Raw genomic sequence first — 13,515 nt, 5'->3', positions numbered from 1 at the left:
ACATGGTATTCAACAATTTTCAGCACAGAAAAAAAAACTACCTTGGGTGATAATTCACCACCAACAGTCTACTAAAATGGTGATCTGTAGTGCACACTTCTGCGAGGAGGTTTACAACAAAAGAGACAAAATGAAGAAATGACTAAATCAGGCTGAAATCCAACCTTTGGCAGTGCCACGGATTTACAGTAGCACAGATAAACAGTGCTACCGTACTGCTACCGATCAGCTGATTGGGCTGCTGGTTTCAGCCCAATCAGCTGATCCCTGGTGTAAGCAATGCGGCCAACTTGTTGCGCTCAGCAGAGTATATAAAGTATCTCAATAATGAAGAAAAAAGATAATGACGTTTTTAGTCAACATTGTTGAAGATACTCTTCTGGCAAAGTAAAATAAAGTGGTGAAATAAAATAATTGAAAAATATTTAAAATATTTTTTTTAAAAATCAAACAATGAGAGGAGTAACCGCAAAAGGCTGCATACACGTACGCATTATATATGATGTTTGTTTTTTTTTAATACATATTAAATTAGATACAAAAACCTGAAAATGCCTGTCTCTGTTCAGCTGAGAACAGAACAGTGTCTTCTATGTGCTGGCTAACATTACAATGCAAACTCTGCAAGGTGAAGTTTCCATGGTTCGCGCCGTGTTTCTGTAGATGTCTCAGGATATCCAGTATGGAGTCCAGCTCTGAGCGGAAAGCGTCCAGTTCTCTGTTCTTGTCCTGAGCCAGGCGCCGCCACCGCTCCACTTCTGACTGCAGGTCAGCCGTTGACATCTGAAACGTTTCGGCAACAACCTGCAAAGACAGGTCACATCCAGACCTCCAGCTAATATCTGGATATATTAAATAATCATGGAACTATATTTCTCTATCCAGTTTGATAGAGGAATATCAAACTGGATATTCGTGACAGGTGCTTCTGGCTTTAGGAATAACAGGAACAAAGCACGGTCTCAGTGCATCATCTCTCAGGTGTGTTGCATGTCCTGGCAGCTTGGAGCGCCAGCAGAGAAACAAGTCAGCATCTAATAGATAAAGTGTGTGTTGTGGTACCTGCTGCAGCTCCTTCTCTCTATGCTCATGTCTGAGCTCCATGCTAATGATCTTCCTCTCCAGACTGCACAGAAGTTTCACCTCAGAGCTCTGAGCTTCTTTAGCTTCCTTCATCTCCTGCAGCAACCTGGTTAACTAAGCATGAGCAGAACATTAGAGTAAGCAAGGAGGTGAAGTCCTGATGCTGACACAGCAGCATGGATAAAGCAGACGTTAGTATCATTCCCTCATTACTGATGAACGTACACCCAGTTCAGGTTGTTTACTACAGGCTTACTTTTACAAAAGAAATTAAAAAAAATCTAAAACTGATCCAAGCATCTACTGTTGTGTACTCTGTAGATGGTCAAGATAGTCTTGAAGTTAATTTTTTGTGTATTCCATTTCACTTGATCATAATTTGTTAACTGATTTGATCATTTACTTATAATTCAAGATTACATGGCATAGAAAAAGAGGTTATTCATGAGATATTTGACTGTAAGGTTGAACAATAGTTAAGAATTTCCGTAATAAATTATTGATCACAATTATTAAGAATTACACAAGCCAAACACGAAACGATGCAGGTCCTGATTACCAACAATAATTGGTAATCAATACACATTGGCAATACACATACTGCCAATATGTGTATTGGCAGTATTTTGGCAATATAGTGTTTGCTGTATTTTTTTATATTTACATTGGTTTTCTATTTGCCACTCTTCCACTTTTATTCTCTTCTATTTGCCACATTTTCTCACAAGTCAAGGCTCACATGCTTTGACTCGCATGTGAGCTTAAGTGACATTGTGTTCCTAATCCATATGGCGTTGGTAAACCCTTTATAGCTAGAACAGCTTCAGCTTTTCTGGGAAGGCACAGGAGAATTTATGGGGATTTTTGACCATTCTTCCAAAAGCATATTTGCAAGGTCACATACAGCCTCAGTCTCCGCTCTAATTGAACCAAAGGTTGAGGTCAGGATTGTGTGCACGCCAGTCAAGCTCACACCAGACTCTGTGCACCAGAGCACAAAGCAACAAGGTCCATAAAGACATTCATTCATGACAGTCATGTTGGAAGAGGAACATGACTGTTCCTCTTGGAACTGTTGGAAGAGTCATGGTGTTTCATTGCTTAGGTGCATGTAGAATGCACCTAAGCATGCAGAATTCATGCTTAGGTGCTTGATTTTATACGCCTGTGGCCATGGAAGTGATGGAACACCTGATTCCAATAATTTGGATGTGTGATCAAATACTTTTTACCTACACTATATTAGTGTAGGTCAGACGAGAAACACTGTGAACACCCCTCAATAAAAGAAATAACCTACTCCATATTTTGAATATACACAAATATTTTCTTCATTAACTGAAGAAAATATTAAAAACCAATGAAAATATATTAAGGTTTGGAGCTGTAATATGAGGAAGTTGGTGAGGTATAAATACTTTTAAAGCATTATTTTAAAAGTGTATTGAGGAGCAGGGGACTGGTAGAACCTGCAGAAAACAAGCTGCTCACCTGCTTCTGCAGAACTTCTTCTCTGCGCCTGGAGATGGAGAGAGCCTCTTTACATTCCTGCAGCTCCTTCAGCTGCTGCTGCAGGTGTTTCATTGCTACCTGAGAGAAGATGGGGAGCTGAAGCAATAGAATAGATTTTCACCTTGGGACTAAAATTACGCTGGTGGGTGAGTGAACCTGTACCTCCTGGCTGTTGAGCTTATTGCTCAGTTCTGCCACCTTGGAGGATGAGTGCTCCAGGGCATGGGTGGCTTGCAGACGCTCCAACACCCTGAGGTGTTCAGCCTTCACACAGGAGAGCTGCTCTGCAAATTCTTCTTTCAGCCTGCAAAGTCCCATTCAACTGTGTTTAATCACAGTGGTGATCTGGAGCCTCGTGTATTAAGTGTGCATACACACAAAAAAGGTGTGGCGCCATATTTTACAGGTGAAAGTATACGCAAACCTGCCATGAAAATGTGTGGCTTTTTTTGTGGACAATAACAAACTACAAAGTGCTAAAACTCACCACCACTCATTTTATTAGTATTAAATGAGTGGTAAATAATTATCAACACTGAATACACTGAAGTCAGTGTATTCAGTGTATTCTGAAATTCATTTTTTTATACCAAGAAACATCAAACCCATTTCATGATTTTAAACATAAATGATGAAATTGAACCACATTTACAAAATAAATAAAATAAAGACTTCTGGTGGACGCGGAGCAAGAAGGCAGCATAAGATCGAGCTCCCTTGTCGAAGAAACAAAAACACGACTTGAATCAGACACGAAATAAGTGGAGGGTGTAAAGCAGAGAAGCGTAAGGAAGAAAATGCCCAAAGAACACGACTCCAAATTTGAGCAAATGGAATAAGAAAGCGGTGACTCGAAGCAGCTCCAGGCTGTGCTAGAGGGGCTAAACACCATCACGGTGGAAATTTGAGACTTCAAAAAGGAGGTGAAGGAGGTATTAAGAAAATAAATTTAAAATATGCTAGTTGTAAAAACTTATCAATATTAGATAAAATTACTAGCGTTTTAAATAAGAAAATTCGCTCCATTCTATCCATGGTTCAAACAGCACAATCCCTTATGTAGGATATTTTTATTGAAACATAAGTTGAATTAAAATAACTTGGCGTGTAGTTCTCTAATTTAGAACACAGCTAGTGGACTGAGCAGACATTCACAGGGGGTCGTGGCTCTTTTGACCACCTTGATAAGATTTAAACAGCTGATGTAAAACTGAATGCAGTTTGTAAAACACAATTTAATTTGTAATCTCTCCTAGTTGTTAACATGTCTTGATTGAAATAGCCTAATTATAGTTTTCAGATTAATAACTTATTCTGCCCTATGCTCTATGCTGTTCTGCATAGAGCATAGGGCAATCTGCTGTAGTTACAGCAGATTGCCTGCTAGATCTTCTGACCTGCCCTTTGTCTGTGTGGGAAAGAATCAGGAGAAATTCCAGCTTTCACACTGATCTGTGAAAGGCCATAAAAGTTCAGGCCAGCGAAGGAGAAGCTCTGCTTCTACTTTGCTTAGATGAAGGAGACAACTGGTGTTTGATCTTGAAAACAAATTGTAGGGAGTTTCTAACTTTTAAGAGGGTCCGAGACAGCTCCTGTTTGGATGAGCAAAGATACGCCTTATTTGAATAAATTAAAGAGAAGAATATGCCTTTACTATAAAAATTTGTGCACGTGAGGAACAAACTAGATTTGCTTTTGCAACTCTCCAAACTCTTTGCCTTTCTTTCTTTCTTCTTCTTTGAAATGCATTGCTGCTGAAATACAAATAAAATTTGATTGATTGATTGATATTTGTCTCAGGTGTCTGTTTTAGTGTGTTTGAAGTGTCTGTGTTGTCAATATGATTTTATACTTTTAAATGTTAGAATAAATTCTGAAAATGTATGACGTGGAGCGTTGACTGTCATCTCTATGTGGCTTTTATTATGTGGCATCATTGAGTCCGGGAGGACAAGAGAATACAACGAGCCAGAAGTTAATGATTTTATTCTCTACAGAGGACCTCGTAAAATTCAAAGACAAATTCAAAGAAGAGGTGAAGCGAGAATTTATGGGTTTTAAAGAAAAGGGGCACAGAACAATGTGGAAATACAGAAACAACAACAGAACATCACTGAGGTGCAGGGCCGTATAGCAGAGTTAGAAGAGTGCAGCACGGAAGCAAAGGACGCCATTCTGAGTCTCTTAAAACAGCAAAGAAAATAATTACGAGAGAAGCTAACTGAAGTGGAAGGACACGACAGACGCTGCAATATGAGCTGGACAAGACAACGAATCAGTTCAAGAAATGGTGGAGAGTAGAACCAGCGGCAGCGTGTCGGTTATTGTGTCGGTTATTGTGTACCCAGTTGGGCACAATATCGCAACACCAACACCGTGAGTGAAACAATGACTGGAGCAGCCTAGTACTTTTTTATTATTACACAAACACATTTGTAGAATACAGAACAAATCGCGTCCCATATTAAACCGATACGGGACACGATTTGCTACATTTAACAACCAATTACGGGATGGTTCCGTATTTTACGGGACGGGTGGCAACCCTAGTGGCTACTCCACCGTGAGCTGCAGATCCAGCAGGCTCATAAAAGCCTTGGAAAGAAACCACCACCTGGGGCCCCCGGGTCAATTTTCTTATACAAAACCAAAGAAGAAATTCTGACAAAAGCATGGAAAAAGAAAATCCAAGTCGAGGGGAGGCGGATATTTTTTGACCCCAACGAGATAATAGAAAAACGCAAATCCTACTCCGGGATTAAAAAGACTCTGAAAGACCGAAAGATCCGCTTCCAGATGCCAATGGAGTTTTAAAGAAAACTACAGAGTTTCTGTATTTCCACATTGTTCTGTGCCCCTTTTCAATGTCATAGGAACAAGTTATGACATTGATTTCAAATAATGTAAAGTTCGAAATGCTGAAAGGGATAAAGATACCTAATGATAAAGGGCAAATTGGAAAATCAGTTAATTACACTACTCAATGTATATGCCCCTCCAGAAAGTGACAAGATACTTTAAAAAAATATTTGATCTCATTAATTTGGAAGCAGAGGGAGCAATGATATGTATTGGGGACTTTAATGTCGTGTTCAATTATAGGATTGATACTACAAGTAAAAAAAAAAAAAAAAAAAAAAGAGTAAAAAAACAAATCAGTAAGTATATGAACACCATGATGTCAGAAATGGCAATTCTAGATATGTGGAGAGAATTTCACCCCTTAGATCAGGATTATACCCACTATTCAAAACCACATGGTGTTTATTCCAGAATCAATTCTAGCATATAATCAATTATATGCTAACGAATGAGAGAACTACATAGAGTAGGATGTAGGATTGATATCAGATGTCTCTGATCAATTTATGAATGATTCACCTGAACAGCAGAAAGAAAAGTACTTTGTGGAGACTAAATGAAGGAATATTAAATAACAAGGGTCTAATTAGTAAGAAGAAGTAAAAGAGGAGATAATCTGATATAGAGGAAAATGATAATGGTGAAGTAGATCGATTAATACTATACTAAAATACTATGGGATGCCCTGAAGACAAGAATATGGGGGAAAATGATTTCTTACACAGCTGAAAAAAGCTAGATAAGTATAAGAGTGACTTAAATTTGTCATGTTAAACCTCCTTATGTTATAAAAACTTAGCAAATTGAGTTGGATGATCATAATAAATTGAGTTGGTCAGACGTAGGATACGAAACTGGCATTGAACTCAATTGTTTTAAGTAAAGTCAAAGTGAAAAGTTCCTTTAAGTTTTGAGTTAAATGAACACAAAACAGTAAGTTGTCATAACAAAAGCAAAAGAATTAAGTGAAATTAATGTAAATAAGTCCATAAGATGAACTGCAGCCCAAATACACTTTTTAGAGTGTATTAGCGTTTATTAGCGCAGAACTAACAGCTACACTAGTGTTACCAGTGTAGCTGGAACTGCTGACATGTCAGACAGTTGAGCCATCCCAGCTTTTATGACCAGTGATGGCATAATTACTTTGAAAAAATAACTTTAATTGGATAACTGATTACTCCTAGAAAAAGTAACTTAGTTAGATTACTGATTACTTGATTTGGAAAGTAACTAAGTTACCGTATTTTCCGCACTATAAGGCGCACTGGATGCTACAGTAGAGGCTGGAGTTACATTATGCATCCACTGGATGGAACTGCACTAAACGGAATGTCAATAAAACAGTCCGACTCCGGTCAGTGAGGAGAGCCTTCCGCGACTGGGCCGGAGACATGGCCGGACGATTCTCCATTTGCGCACAGCATGTTCGTGTAGAACGTGGTGCTAAATGTCCTGCATGTCTGCAGGTCATTTTGCACCACGTTCTCCTGATTCTAGACGGTCGGTATACCGTAGGTATATAGGTCAGTCAAACTTTATCAGTAGATTACAAACCAGCGAGCTGACAGCATGCACCGCGCGCTTCTTCTTCTATGGGGGAAAATGAAGTCGGTGGTTGCTTACCATAGACCTGTTGTGGCTCAAAAAATATCCATATATAAGGTTTATAAGGCGCACTGTCGGCTTTTGATGAAATTGAAGGTTTTTAGGTGCGCTGAAAGTACTGTATTTTCCGCACTCGGAAAATACAGTACTTTCAGTAGATGCTAACAACAACGCTCTGCCACCTGTGAAAATTACATTGATCTTTTCCAATTCTTAATTGCAAGTTATTTTATAGTAGTAACATCAACAATGTGTCTCCACTTATACGGTTGAACTGAAGGGGAGATTGTTTAATAATTACAACAGTACAAAAAGAAAAAAACTTTAGTAATGTGTGCATGTTTTTGTGTGTTCCAGTATTTGTCTGGAAAACTATAAATAGGATTTTAGACTTCCCCCTCCCTGCCCCATCGTCCAGGTTGTGTGTTACGGCCCTGCGTTTGGTGTCAGAGGGCAGCGCACAGAGCTCCTCCTGCCACTCTACAACTCTGCACAGATTTCTGACACTTATCTTAATATTAATAATTATAATGGCGTTTAGTTGCACAACTTTACGGACACGTGCGTTGTTCATATTAGTCTCGACGTTTTCAGTTTTTTGGAGCGCAACGCAAAGCTCGAAGTCATTCACAGGTAATATGAATGATGTTGAGCTTCTTAAAGACACAGCGAACGGATCATCCGGGAAATGATGGACAGGGAGAGCCTGACTAAAACTAACTGGATGTCAGACAAATTCTGGGTTTTATGTCTGCTTATTTGCAAGGCCAAAAACCGCAAGCAGCGCCTCATTAAATCTGCAAGCTACTTTCGAAAAAAACAACAACAAAAAAAAAAAAAAAAACAAAGACGTCCAAAGCTGCTTATAATGGGACTTGGCAAGCAAAAATAGAAAATAGAGACGACGCCTGTGCGTCCCCCTAGGAGGGGGGAAAAAAATGTCATGTAAACAAAAATAGTTCCTGTTTTATCAGCAACAAAATGCGTTTCTCCCTCCATTATAAATCTCCATTATTTATGTTTCTGTCGCTGTTGATAACTGTTGCGTAGAAACAGTTGGGGTGGTGTGTAGAAGAAATAAAATTAAATGACAAAAGAAAATAGTAACGCACAGTATCGCAAAGTGATTTTGATAACTGTAGTCTGACTACTGGATTTGAAATAGCAACGCTAATTGTTACTGAAAAAAGTGGTTCGACGTCAGTAACGTGTTACCAAGTAATGTGTTACTAAGTAACGCGTTACTGACATCACTGTTTATAACTAGAAAGCATCTCCATTATTTTAGTGGGCAACCAACCTATACACGATTCCTCTGTTTAGAATAAACGTCCACTATTTATTCTAATAAATAGAATATTATTAAAGTATTCTATTTATTCCTCAATCACAGCAAAGGACTCTCTGGGACATTGTCTGCCTTTAAATCCTGGCTGAACGCTCTGCGGTACAAACAAGCATGGATGTCTTTAATTTGGAATTTTTTCTTTAAAATTTATTATTTTTAATTTCTGTGAGATTAACTAGAAATTAAAAATAATTTTTTAATTTCTAGTTAAGGGCACATAAGGTTTTTAGGGCACCTTATGTGCCCTAAAAACACCTTTTAAATAAAATATATAATAATTATTATTTTAAATACTGATACAAGCAAGGACTGTTGCCATGGTTATTGCTTCACATGGTGGCAGCTTCCAGGGATTTATACTGATTGACATATGTGACAGGGTGGACCAGCAGCTGCACTCTATTTCCCACAAATTGGAATTTATAAAGGAAAGGTGTGTATGCAACGCTTTATACATCTGAATTTTTTTGTGTGCCACACTTTTCTAAATTTGTCCGTAAGACAATTTTTAGTGTGAAAACTGCGCACTCTTTCATGCATAAGGCCCCTTGTAGCGTCAGTAAGTTGATTCAGATGTACAGACCTGCACAGTTCCTCCTTTGCCTGAACAGCGTTGGCCTTCAATTCCTCCTTCTCCTCCTTACTCTGCTGCTGAAGCAGTTCCACATGCCGACTCAGAGCCTCGTTCTCCTGCTGCAGCTCAGAGACATGGCTTCCTGACAACAGGAGGGACATCCATCAGACGGGAAGTCAAAAGCAGACTGACCTCATGACCTCTACTGCCTCATTAAAGTAAAAGATCAGGTAGCTTATGTTGCCCTGCAATGGACTGGCGACCTGTCCAGGGTGACCCCGCCTCTTGCCTGTTCACGACCACAAGCGTGTTGAAAATGGATGAATCAATTAAATAAGTAATTTTGTAATCATTTAATAGTTAACCCCTTAACCCACACTGGAATGTCTGGTGCCGTTTTTCTGGGACTGAGATTTAAGTGTTTAAACTCTGCCGGTGTCCACCATAACGCTTTTATTGGGCAGTCTAGAACCTCCCCTTTTGATTGACACCACATTCGACCAGTAATGCTAGGAAAGGCTTTTTCCGAGCCAAAAATATCCAGAGAGCGACTTGAGCTCGTTTTGACATGCCAGTATTATTTTTCTGGAATATTTCTGACTGGTCAACTCGGAAACTAAATCTAAAGCCACTGATGTGTAGCCAACACGTGTCCTGTCATAAGGATACAAGGCATTTAGGGGTTTATTTTGACAAGTCAAAATAAACTTGACTTGTCAAAATAACGTGTATGCGTGGTTACATACCACGCATACACTTATTTTGTGTGTAACCACGCACAATGTATGCGTTTTTGCTGTGTCCAAATCACAGTCAAAGTCTGTGCTCCCTCATGTGTTTACAGGACTAGTGTATCGTTAGAAGAGGGCAGCAGGGGAGCAAAGAAGGAGAGGGTACTTGGGAGAGGGCGCGCGTGAAGGAGAGAAGTTGAGAGGGGGGCTAGTTTGGCTTCTAGTTGCTATAGGACTATATGAAATGATGCAGAGCAGACCTGTGAACACAGAAGGCTGGTAAGTCTTCTCATACTGAGCTGCAGGAAATCTTCCTGCCTGTGTGCTGCTATCTGCTGCAGCAGAAGATTCCTGGGCTCTGCTCTCTGCTGAGTGCCTCTCTGATCGCTGGCGTGGCATAGACAGCATGCTCCTGCGCTCCCTCTGCAGCCTCTCTATGGTCTGGCTCAGCTCCTGAATGCTGCGGCTCTTAGTGGCCAGCTCCTGGTTCAGCCGCTCGATCCGGCCTCCAAATGCCGCCTCAGCTTGGTGCTGGTGTGGCTGTGCCTGGATGGGGGAACAAGTTTATAGGCATCCCCATTGCAAACTCCCCACAGATCTGGGAGAAGTTAGTTTATCAATCACTGAAGGGATTAGGATGGGGATCAATTACAATCCAATCTACATTACAATAATAAAGATCTGCTGCTGTTGTATCAACCTCCCAGACCTTTCAGGTCTTCTGGTTCTGGTCTGGTCTGAATCCAGAACCAAATATGCAGAAGATCTATTATATGATTTCATAATAGACCTTATTATGGTTCGAAGGCACCAAAAGGCTGTTTCACCATAGAGCTATATTAATAAAGTAAATAAAGTATATTCTATACAATTCTGATGTATATTTGCTTAATAATTTTGATGACACCATTTGGCAAAATGTAATGTTTACAGGTCATTCTCAAAAAATTAGCATATTGTGATAAAGTTCATTATTTTCCATAATGTAATGATAAAAATTAAACTGTCATATATTTTAGATTCATTGCACACCAACTGAAATATTACAGGTCTTTTATTGTTTTAATACTGATGATTTTGGCATATAGCTCATGAAAACCCAAAATTCCTATCTAAAAAAATTAGCATATTTCATCCGACCAATAAAAGAAATGTGTTTTAATACCAAAAATGTCAACCTTCAAATAATTATGTTCAGTTATGCACCCAATACTTGGTCGGGAATCCTTTTGCAGAAATGACTGCTTCAATGTGGCGTGGCATGGAGGCAATCAGCCTGTGGCACTGCTGAGGGTTAGGGTTATGGGCCTCCATAACAATGGAGGCCCAGGATGCTTCGATAGCGGCCTTAAGCTCATCCAGAGGGTTGGGTCTTGTGTCTCTCAACTTTCTCTTCACAATATCCCTCAGATTCTCTATGGGGTTCAGGTCAGGAGAGTTGGCAGACATGGTCAGTAAACCAGTGGTTTTAGCACTGAGCAGGTGCCAGGTCGTGCTGGAAAATTAAATCTTCATCTCCATAAAACTTTTCAGCAGATGGAAGCATGAAGTGCTCCACAATGTCCTGGTGGCTAGCTGCATTGACCTTGCCCTTGATAAAACACAGTGGACCAACACCAGCAGCTGACATGGCACCCCAGACCATCACTGACTTGACACTGGACTTCTGGCATTTTGGCATTTCCTTCTCCCCAGTCTTCCTCCAGACTGGCACCTTGATTTCCAAATGACATGCAAAATTTGCTTTCATCCGAAAAAAGTACTTTGGACCTCTGAGCTGTTGCTCAGTCCAGTGCTGCTTCTCTCGGCAGAAGCCCAGGTCAGGCGCTTCTGCCGCCGTTTCTGGTTAAAAAGTGGGAATGCAGCATCTGTAGCCCATTTCCTACACACGCCTGTGCACGGTGGCTATGGATGTTTCTACTCCAGACTCAGTCCACTGCTTCTGCAGGTCCCCCAAGGTCTGGAATCGGCCCTTCTCCGCAATCTTCCTCAGGGTCCGGTCACCTTTTCTCGTGCAGCGTTTCCTGCCACACTTTTTCCTTCCCACTGAGGTGCCTTGATACAGCACTCTGGGAACAGCCTATTCGTTCAGAAATTTCTTTCTGTGGCTTGAGGGTGTCAATGATGACTTTCTGGACAGCAGTCAGGTCGGCAGTCTTACCCATGATTGCGGTTTTGAGTAATGAACCAGGCTGGGAGTTTTTAAAAGCCAGAAATATTTCAGTTGGTGTGCAATGAATCTAAAATATATGACAGTTTAATTTTTATCATTACATTATGGAAATTAATGAACTTTATCACAATATGCAAATTTTTTGAGAATGACCTGTATTGCATAACCAATAACTGCATGATGTAATTGGCCCTGTTGCTGAAGTGTGAAGCAGCATCGCTGACTGCTTTTCTTCAGCTTCAGTCACTCAGGCTGACCTTGTGTTTGAGCTGCTGCTGCAGAGACTCTATCTGGTCCTGCAAACGTTTGTCTTTCTGTTGGTGCCTGTCATGGACCCGCCGCAGCTCCTCTTCCAGAAACTGACATTTACACATCCATGCATCTGACCCCACCTCCGCTACTGTGGCCGCTGCTGCGGGCGGCTGTCTTTGTTCCAGCTGCTGCTCCAGTTCACATATCTGTTGCTCGTAGCACAGCTACAAAATACAACACACAAATACTCAGCAAGTGCCGGTCCTTTTCCTGACAAATTTCTTGCATCAAATTAATAATTTTCTTTTTAAGTTATTTGTTGTGATGAATGTAAATGAGCCAATCAAGAGTGTAATTTTTTTGTATAAATAAAGAATTATATAGAAGCATCTAAACGCGACAGAGGTAGGCGTCATAGATTTTCTCATGCTGCAGCTGCAGCTGTGACCTTGATCTGGTGGAACTGTTGCTCTATGGTTCTCAGGGTTCGCTTGGCCTCTTCATCGTGACTTTCCAGCTCAGATTCCAGCCGCTGAATCCTACGCTCCAGCAGAACATTGACTGTGTTGGGGGGGTGCGTCCCGCTGGAGGTGGCCTTTTCCCCACCACCAGCTATGGCTGCAGCATAGATGAGGGCTGGTAGCGAGTTTGGGTTCCTGCTTCTCAGGATCTGCTCTAATTCTTTCACCTGGTGAGCACAGGAGCAGTTAGCTGTACTGCAGACGCATAAAGGTGAGTTGGCTAGTCTGATGAATGTGTTTTGTCTGGAGGAACCTGCCGCTGCAGATCCTGCATTCTCTTTGTGTCTGCATGTCTGTCTCTGGCCTTCCTCTGCACATTGCTGCTTCTTTTGCCTACTTCCCTCTTCAGGTTTTCCACCTGGAACAGAAACAAGCTGCTAGTCACTGCTTGCAATGCTAGACTGGAGTTGAAATTCTGTAAATTTGGACTTGAGTTGTAGCTAATAGAACAATTTAGTTTTGTTTAAATGGTTCATTTGAACAGTTCTTTTTCAGCTATTACAGCTATTACAATTCCTGAAGGTCACAATTAAATTATTTCCATGAAGGTTCTGCCTTTAAAATAACTCTCTTCACTACTTTTTCTTTGTTAATTTAAGAGATTTTTCCAACTCTTTCCTCCGCAGACGAGTTTAAGACCTCAGTCTGTGCCACCAACCAAACTATTTCAATGACCTCTACCATTACCAAAAGGTCAAATATCCTCCAGACTTACACCAGAAGCCAGCTAATAGTTACAAAAAGGAGAACATCAAAGGAGAATTCATTCCAATTAAATTTTCAATTCAGTTTATTTATATTGCACTGATTCACAACAGTCATGTGTCAGGAACTACATAAAAAAGGCCATT

The 13,515-nt window shown here is 40.5% G+C and overlaps 1 protein-coding gene across 5 annotated transcripts in view; it reads right to left on the bottom strand.

Moving 5' to 3' along the window:
• Positions 1-493: 493 nt before the first annotated feature.
• The window catches only part of cep162 (centrosomal protein 162), a 61,427-nt gene continuing 48,405 nt past the window's right edge, over positions 494-13,515 (bottom strand). For all 5 annotated transcript variants that reach the window (XM_088013598.1, XM_088013600.1, XM_088013599.1 and 2 more), the window contains 9 exons: positions 12,918-13,022; positions 12,592-12,831; positions 12,149-12,367; positions 9,979-10,264; positions 8,997-9,129; positions 2,758-2,899; positions 2,575-2,673; positions 1,063-1,197; positions 494-804 (listed from right to left, as the gene is read on the bottom strand). In XM_088013598.1, the coding sequence (XP_087869724.1) occupies positions 532-804; positions 1,063-1,197; positions 2,575-2,673; positions 2,758-2,899; positions 8,997-9,129; positions 9,979-10,264; positions 12,149-12,367; positions 12,592-12,831; positions 12,918-13,022 (1,632 nt within the window). In that variant the 3' untranslated portion in view covers positions 494-531. The remainder of the gene's footprint in view (positions 805-1,062; positions 1,198-2,574; positions 2,674-2,757; positions 2,900-8,996; positions 9,130-9,978; positions 10,265-12,148; positions 12,368-12,591; positions 12,832-12,917; positions 13,023-13,515) is intronic.

The sequence above is a fragment of the Poecilia mexicana genome, unplaced genomic scaffold, assembly GCF_051168715.1.
Source record: "Poecilia mexicana isolate PSO_F unplaced genomic scaffold, ASM5116871v1 scaffold_16, whole genome shotgun sequence".
In the NCBI taxonomy this organism is placed as follows: Eukaryota; Metazoa; Chordata; class Actinopteri; order Cyprinodontiformes; family Poeciliidae; genus Poecilia; species Poecilia mexicana.
The sequence above is the reverse complement of the archived record's forward strand: the minus strand, read 5'-3'. Positions and strand labels throughout refer to the sequence as shown.